Below are 8,470 nucleotides of genomic sequence, written 5' to 3' on the forward strand. Positions count from 1 at the left end.
CCTTGTTTTAGTACAAATATCTAAAGAAGGTGCATTTTCTTGATGACCAAAATGACCTAAGAAAATAATTCTAGTTTTTAGACAAAATAAAAAAAATCAAATTTAAGTGAATGTGTGCTTAAAACAAGTGAAGCCATGGTGTAAAAAAATTCTTAAATTTTTCTTGAATTAAGTGTTTAAGACAAAAGTTCTTTCTTACCTCATTGGAAATTTTGCTTGCTTGTATTATGCACGAAATTGGTCTAAAAACTAGCCTTATTTATTTGAATAGTCCACTAGACTTTCAAAAACTAAGCAACTTTTTGTCAACTAGCAGTCATTCGAGTATTAGTAGACTGTCTGCTAAATATCTACCGTGATTACAGGAGCAAGATAGTGTGAAACTATCGTAATATCCTTAATGCTCGTATCTCAATATGCACATAGCAATGGTATGCAATACTTCAAAATGATTTATTATTAGTTTTAGGTCGATGCAGATAACAAAGAGACTGGTGAGATGCTTTCTTTTCCAAAAAAGAATGGTTATAGTAACAAATGTTAAATATATTTTAATAATATAGTTTAAATAGATCTCACAAATGTAAAGCATAATCGTATAGCATTTCAGATAAGTTATTGCACACCGCATCGGGTTATCGTGTAGCCGTAATTACAATGATCACTCAATAGACATTTAACTGAATTTAAGTAACCTTGCAACCACATTTCAACTTATTCTACCAACCATAACCCCTTTACTAACCCTACCTCTAACAGTCTACTAATAATGAGAGTTAGTTGATATGTAGTTGTAAAGTTTCTAGTAAATATGTAAGGAACAATTGACGATGGGCCGTTGAATTATTCTACAATAATGCATACCCAAGTTAGTAACACTGTGGGTGTGCATTATTGTCAAATAATTCAAAGGACCGGAGTCAATTATTCCTCTTATACCACTGTTACCACAAACATTGCTAAGACATTGCTCTGGTGGTTATTTTAAGACATTTGACAGGTCAGGTGTGTTTATTGAACAATAAAAATTTTCAACCAATCAGAATAAATCATTCAATAACTGTGGTGTATACAGTGGGGGAAATACGTATATGACATATCAGCATTTTTATCAGTAAGGGGATTTCTAAGTGGGCTATTGACACAAAATGTCCACCAGATGAACACAAGGCCAAGAAAACAATGACATGGTTTCAAAGAAAGAAAATAAATTTGTTAAAGAAAATCTATGGAGAGAACTAAACATCAAAGTCTTTAGATTTAAAGATTTGAAGACCATTTGTGTGGAAGAATGGACCAGAATCACTACTGAGCAATGCAGACGACTGGTCTCTCCATACAAGAGGCGTCTAGAAGCTGTTATCACCAACAAAGGCTTTTCTACAAAGTATTAAATAAAATGTGTTCAATACTTATTTCCCTGTGTCATTTCACTTTATTTATTATGACTCAACTTGTATACTTAAATGTTCTGATTTCTTTGTATGAATTCAAGATTTGGCTTGGTGGCTACATCTGGTGAAAATTTTGTGTCAATAGCCCACTTAGAAATCCCCTTACTGCTAAAAATGCTGATGTGTCAAATACTTATTTTTCCCATATGAGTATATATTTATTGTTAAATTGTCTATAGTGGACTATTGAATTAAAGCGTCATTTTTAATTTAGTGAAAAGTCATTTTGCTTTACTGAACTGATCAGATTTTTGCCTGTTGTATATCAAGCCAGGTGTTTTATTCCTTAAAGCATTTTATTTCAAGCCCTGATCAAACACATCTGCACATGGAAGACCTTCACACTGTAAAAAAGCAGCATGAAATTAAAACAACTTAGTTTTGCAAGTCAGTTCAATTTACTGTACTATTTTAAGTTTTGACATTTGAATAGTTGACTAACTTATAAAAAAGTTAATGTTGCATTAAAATATATGCTGATTTAACAAAAATGCTGCATTTTACAATGCATAAACACTTCAGTTCAGGACACTGACCCTAGAGCATCAGGAGATGGACATGTATACAAACACTGCTCTCGATCTGAGCTACATGATATATAGCGATAAAATAAGCTGAAGTCATTCTGTTGATTTAGCATTTAATGTGTTTGAGTAAAACGCTTCATTACAAGTAGTTCCCACCAATCTCATGCTGATCCTACGTCAGTTTTAAACATAAATCTCTGCATTTATATGGATGTTTGGATATAAAGCTACAGTCTGGCTGTATATTTGAGCCGTGACCCTCACTAATCCCCTCTGCAGCTGTTAAACACAGGGGGGAGGTGGACAGACGCCTCAGGGGAGGACAGCAGATATCAAAGCCACCTGGACGAGCTCATAACACACTTACTTAAGAAATACACACCAATGAAACATCTGTATCATTCACACTGACCGATTCCCACCACAAGAGAGTCATGGGAAACAAGGAGTAAACGAAACACTGAAGAGTTATGTGAGAAACCTTGGAGTAGTTTTTGATTCTGAAATCTGCTTTGATCCGCAAGTTAACAGTGTTGTGAAAACATCTTTTTTTTGTTAAGACAATGATCAAGTGAAATCTATCGTTTCAGGACTTGGAGATTGTAATGCATATACACTTTCTAATCCTCGGCATGCATGGATCTATTAAAAAAGGACTTATTTTGTCAAGCTTTTGGTGTTTGACTAGGTTGGGGAAGTGTGAAGGATTGGGTAAATGTTTTCTTGACGTTATTATTTCTTGTATTTCCACGTGTTTTATTATTATTTTTAAGTATGGACATCACTTTTGTCCATTTGAATGGTTTTGAAAGTGCTTTAAAAATAAAATTGGGTTGAGCTGTATGAAATAACCAACAGTAAGTCTCAGGAAGGGTTGAAAACAAAAACAAAAAGAAATATCATCATTTATATGGAAGATACTTTCTATCACTAATATTGATGATGTCAGAGGCCGCATGTCCAATCAAAGGCACCGATTATTAAAAAGTAAAAGTTAAACAAATCTACACAAAGTACAAGAAAACACGACCCAGACTACATTAAACATGGCTCCACAAGTAATATATATATATATATATATATATATATATATATATATAAGAAGTTGTATGTTTTTGCCTATGTAGTTGGCCAGGGGATTATTGATGTATGTTGGGTCACTTGATGTCCAACCGCTGAAGTAAAACCACTTCTCTGTCCTTAACATCAGAACAAAAGAGTAATCCTGAGCAGAAATTAACTTCTGAGGCTTTCATTTTGTGTTAAAACCAACTAACCCGGCCCACTATGGTTTAAGAAGGAACGTAAATGCTCATAGAAATGAATGAATGGGAACCAGCAGGAGAGCCGGAAGAGCTTTAATAAACCTCTGAGCCGGAGACAGGAAGCCATCAAAATCACCAGAGATCTGAACTGATGACGCTTACAAGCCTCAGGCAAAACATCGTAGATGCACAGATCCGCAGTAAACGCCCACAAAGACATTAAACATCCGCCTGGAAACTTACAATAGCACCTCTGTCTGAAGGATTCGCTTATAAACTTCTTGACTTGAGTTTCTGAGAGTTGCTGTTATCTGAAACCTCATTATGGCATACTTGGGTCAGTTCGTAACAATAGACACAATGTTTCTGTTGAACATCCCACTTAAACTATATGGGAGGATACGCTCATTATGATTGGACCGGCTGTAGGGAATATTTCATAGCAAAGACAGATTGTGCCAACAAATGAGTGAATAAACCACCAGACTGCATAAAGCAATTTCATGCAAATGTCACGATTACCAAGTTTTTAATCATATCTTAGATATAACAATAGTGGCTTAAATACCGATGCTCTTTTTAAAGATTGCGCAGCTTTCATGAATGGTAACATCATCCATAACAGAGAAATGTCTTTGTATTTTCCTTATAAATGTGCACACGAAAAATAAATTAAAATAAATACAGTGTTTCCCACACATTGACTTTACTTGGGTGCGCCGCCCAGGTATATTAACAAGCGCCCAAGTATATCTGGCATCAAATTTTGTCTTTTTTTGATCTTCCGTGATGATGACACTCTTTAATAATGACATTTTGTGTGCGGCCTGATGAGTTCGGTGTGCGTTCACGTGCTCTCTGTTCATAATGAATTGGGTGCAACCAGAACAAGCTCGTGTCACATTGTATCCTTCATGTTTCTGAACTTGAGCAGAGTTTTACCATTAGAGGATTTACCGAGCACCCGCGGCCCATACCGGTTCCGGGTTTATATTTGAAATAGTCAGTCGGGTCCGGGTCAGTAAAAATAGTTAAATTACTTCGGGTCCCAAAGTCTGATTAATATTGTGTGTAAAACCGGAGTCGATCGGAGAATGGCCGTGAGCGCTACCGCGTTAAAGCTCGCATGCAGTTTCAGCGTGCCTCCGGTTTCTATGGCGATAACAACTTGATTTTTTTAAGTTAAAGTAACATACAAATATAGGTTGATTTGACAAAAATGCTGCATTTTACAGTGCACACTGGGGTTTTTTGTAGAAAATGACAGTATTACTGGCAGCTGCTTGCCAGTAACTTACTGTAGATTTAAATTATATGGGAACCAAAATCTGAATGAAAAAAAACTGAAAAAGGTTGATGAGGATTTCTGGTTCCCAGAATGCTTTGCATGAGGCTGTTATTTTACAGTTTTACTCTGTAAAGACAAATACTTGTTAATGTTTAATGATTATTTAACTTTGAGCAAACTGCTGCCAGTAAATAACATCAATTTAAATCTACAGTAAGTTACCGGCAAACAGCTGCATAACTACAGCAACATTTTTAACAGTGCAAAAAAAACTTCTCTCTGGAGTCTCAGGAGTTTCGGATCATTTAAAGAAATGGTTCTTGGTAATGAATACATTCTCTGAGAAATAATATTTTTATACATTTATATAATGCTGGAATTTCTCTATAGTAGATCTGCTGGTGACTGTTTTACATTGTTTCCAATAAAAATGTCACATTTAAGAAATTCTCTCAAATGAGCAAACATGGACGATTAAACAAGTATGCAAGAGGAATAAAATATGTATAAGTTTAGGAATGATGGGTGTTCCAGTTCTGGGCTCAGATTCTCTGTTGGCCTGAGCAAACATTTCAGCATCAACTTACACCTGCACAACAGACGTTCAAAACTATTTTCTTTAAAAACAGAAAGGTTTGCTATTACAAAACCTTAAGAAAGCGGTAGATTTGATTTAACTAGCCGTCCTTTTAGATAAATGATCACTTCAGTAATGGGTAAAAACTTATACAGAGCAGATTATATTTAATTAAAACCGTTTCAAGAGTAAACTCAACATCTACCCCCAACTCATCTACACATCTATAGAAAAATCACATCAGGACAGACACCTACTGTAAATATTTACATCTCTCCACTGTTTTCTTTCCACAGGGGGTTTTAAAGACAAGAGAGATGGAGAGACAGACATTTGCTTTGGCTCTTTATCATGTCAATAAAGCAATTTGAGTCTTGAATGCCAAGAGAGAGATTGAGTAAGAGAGAGATATAGATAGTAGTTTAATGCTGTAATCTCAGTGATGCGATGTTCATTTATTTTGTATATATGCAGTTTTATATAATCTGTATAGTCTATATATTTTATATGATGTATAGCCACAAAATTCCCCATTCTGTAATTGGATGTATATCTAATTATACTTGTCGTACATATACTTTCTGGCACTTCTGGCTAGATGTTTTGGTTTTGTTGTCTTGTTTCCATGTGAAATGACAATAAAGTTCAATCTAACTATTGTTGATATAAAACAACCAATTTCTGCTTTCAGTCATTTTTAATCCATTATCACTACACTCTCTTTAAGCTGGGTTTAGTTGAATAAAACGTGCACAGTTCTGTGAGGAACAGAGGTCTTCCTCATTCATTCCTCACAGTCTATTTGAAATAAATAAATTATACACAATTAACTGCTCACAATTTGCTGGTCTAAATCATTTGAAATCTTTCAAAGTATGATTAATTTTCAATAACATACCAACTTGGATAATAAAACATTTAACAGCAGATATACCTTTATTTAACAATATATAAACAATGAATAGATGTCTGACTGACATATACTGAGTCGAATTTTTCTTTGAAGAAGAAGAGAGTCTGATTCAGCTTGAGCTCGAATAATGAATCAGATCCAGCATCCAGAATCTGATCACCAAACTTGATCCCATAATCAAAGATCTGATCTTTGGTGACACACTGGACTGACACCAGCAGAGCCACAAAACCAAGAGTGCACAGAAGAGACATTTATTAACTCGATAAACTCCACATATATGTGCGCTTATTGTCCATATGAGTCTTCTCTGATCTTCTCTAGAGATCTTCAAGAAGTTCATGATGGGGCGGAGCTGAAAGTGCTGAAGGAGCTCGTGCATTCACATTCATCACCCCCCCCCCCCCAACAGTTTAAAACAAAAGGCTGGGGGTGGGGGTTGTTAGCACAGCCCCGTGAACTTATTTTAATTCTACATTCAGACATCGCAAAATTTACTTGACAAGTTGAGTCTGGATTACATTAATTACCTTTATGATCTGTACAGCACCGGACATCAGAACGCGCGCTCTCATTTTGTTACCGCGCATGCGCACAGACACAATCAGTTTGAATCAAACATGACAACGGGTGTGTTTTCCACCTAAATAATAAATTCGTTTAAAAACTTGGTTACTGTAATTCATAATAATAAATTAATATTAAAATTAAAATGCAATCAATTGGCGTTGTAACTATGGCAACAGCGCAACGCTTTCTTTGCATTACTTTAATAGTGTAAAACATTCAGTTCCTCGGTTAAATATGGAAGCCTATTTCTGCCACGTTTGGTAAAAATGTTTAGATAATAATGACACAATAACATTATTATGACTCAATATCTCACAAAGACTTTCTCAAAATCAAGACTTTGTATTGTAAAATAATGACTTTATCTTATAATAATGACTTAATATGTCATAATATGACTTAGTATCTCATAATAATGACTTAGTATCTCATTATGAGTTACTATGTCGAAAGAATGACATAGTTTCTCATTTTTCTGAGATACTAAGTAATTATTATGAGTTATACCACGGGTCTGTTGAATGCTGCATTCTGATTGGCTGAGAAATGTTCTATGGGTGTTGATTATTTTTCTGTAAACCACACACCTATCTTTTCAAATGTCTTAAAAATAGGCACCAGAGCAATGTTTGTGGTAACCGTGGTATAAGCAGAATAATTGGCTCCGGTCATTTGGATTATTTGAAAATAATGCACACCTGCGGTGTAATGGCACTCTACTTCACGTCGTGCCGCATTACCACCTTGGTGTGCATTATTTTCTTATAATTCAATGGCCCGTTGTCAATAATTCCTTAAGTCATTATTACAAGACACTAAGTCATAATACTGAGTTATTTTGTTGTTATTATGACTTAGAAAATCAAAACATGTTAACCAAATGTGGCGGAAATAGTCTTTCATAGTTAAAACTGCTTCATTTACATAATCATGTTTTAGTGCACTTCTGAGGGGACTTAAATATAACACGTGTGTAGTTGTTATCTAACCTTATAAAGGTAAAGATTGATGAACCCTTCTATAAAACCGTCATTTAGGGACCGTTCTCATTATATATAGGCTAGTTATAAATAAATTAAAATACATATATTAACGCAACTTTCATGAAGTTATCAGTAAAAGCCTTCCACTGGAAAAAAAGTCCCTGATTGATAGTGAACATGTTTTAGACGTTTAGGATGTTGCTACAGGTGCTGCGCAGTGATTCACAAAATCATTGAGTGGAGAGGTTATATAGCTGTGTTTTATCGTACATAAACAACTATTGACCTATTAGAATCAAGGACTGGAAAGGAGTGTTTGTACATCATATAGGTTTCAGCAGTAAAAACATAAACAAACAGCTTTCATGGAACAAATGTAACTTCTGGTAAACTCTGTAAAGAATTAAAACAACTGAGTAATTATAAAGTAATTTATTTCTGATAACAAGCAAAATAAACAACAAGTAGATTACCTTAGTTCATATATATCATAGCTAAAGCGTATGAAAAACAATGTTTCATAGGACGTACGCGAATTGTACCGTTTATGCGTCTAGACAGAACTTAACTTCCGGTTTAATGGTCTGACTAATGGCTAAACTGAACTCTCGAACAAATACCTCGTAGAAAATAATAAATGTTTTGGTTTCCTAAAGACGATGAGGGATCAACGCTATGTAAAGGGAGGTTTGGCAGCCGATCCTAGTTAACATTGTATATATTATATGGTACACATTTTACACAGTAATGTTAGCTCAGTGTAGTTTTAGCTATGATTTGAACTAAGTGTTGTTTATTTAGCTTGTTATCAGAAATAAACTACTCTTAAAGGACTGTTGTTTTTGATTCTTTGTGGAAGTTTACTGGAAGTTATGTTTGTTCCACGAAAGCTG

At 34.8% G+C, this 8,470-nt stretch overlaps 1 protein-coding gene across 1 annotated transcript in view; it reads right to left on the reverse strand.

Annotated features, from left to right (window-relative positions):
- The window catches only part of LOC129427506 (nidogen-1), a 28,122-nt gene extending 21,588 nt beyond the window's left edge, over positions 1-6,534 (reverse strand). Inside the window, exon 1 of the mRNA XM_073876408.1 lies at positions 6,090-6,534. Within this exon, the coding sequence (XP_073732509.1) occupies positions 6,090-6,278 (189 nt within the window). The 5' untranslated portion in view covers positions 6,279-6,534. The remainder of the gene's footprint in view (positions 1-6,089) is intronic.
- Positions 6,535-8,470: the final 1,936 nt, after the last annotated feature.

The sequence above is a fragment of the Misgurnus anguillicaudatus genome, chromosome 14 (genome assembly GCF_027580225.2).
Source record: "Misgurnus anguillicaudatus chromosome 14, ASM2758022v2, whole genome shotgun sequence".
In the NCBI taxonomy this organism is placed as follows: domain Eukaryota; kingdom Metazoa; phylum Chordata; class Actinopteri; order Cypriniformes; family Cobitidae; genus Misgurnus; species Misgurnus anguillicaudatus.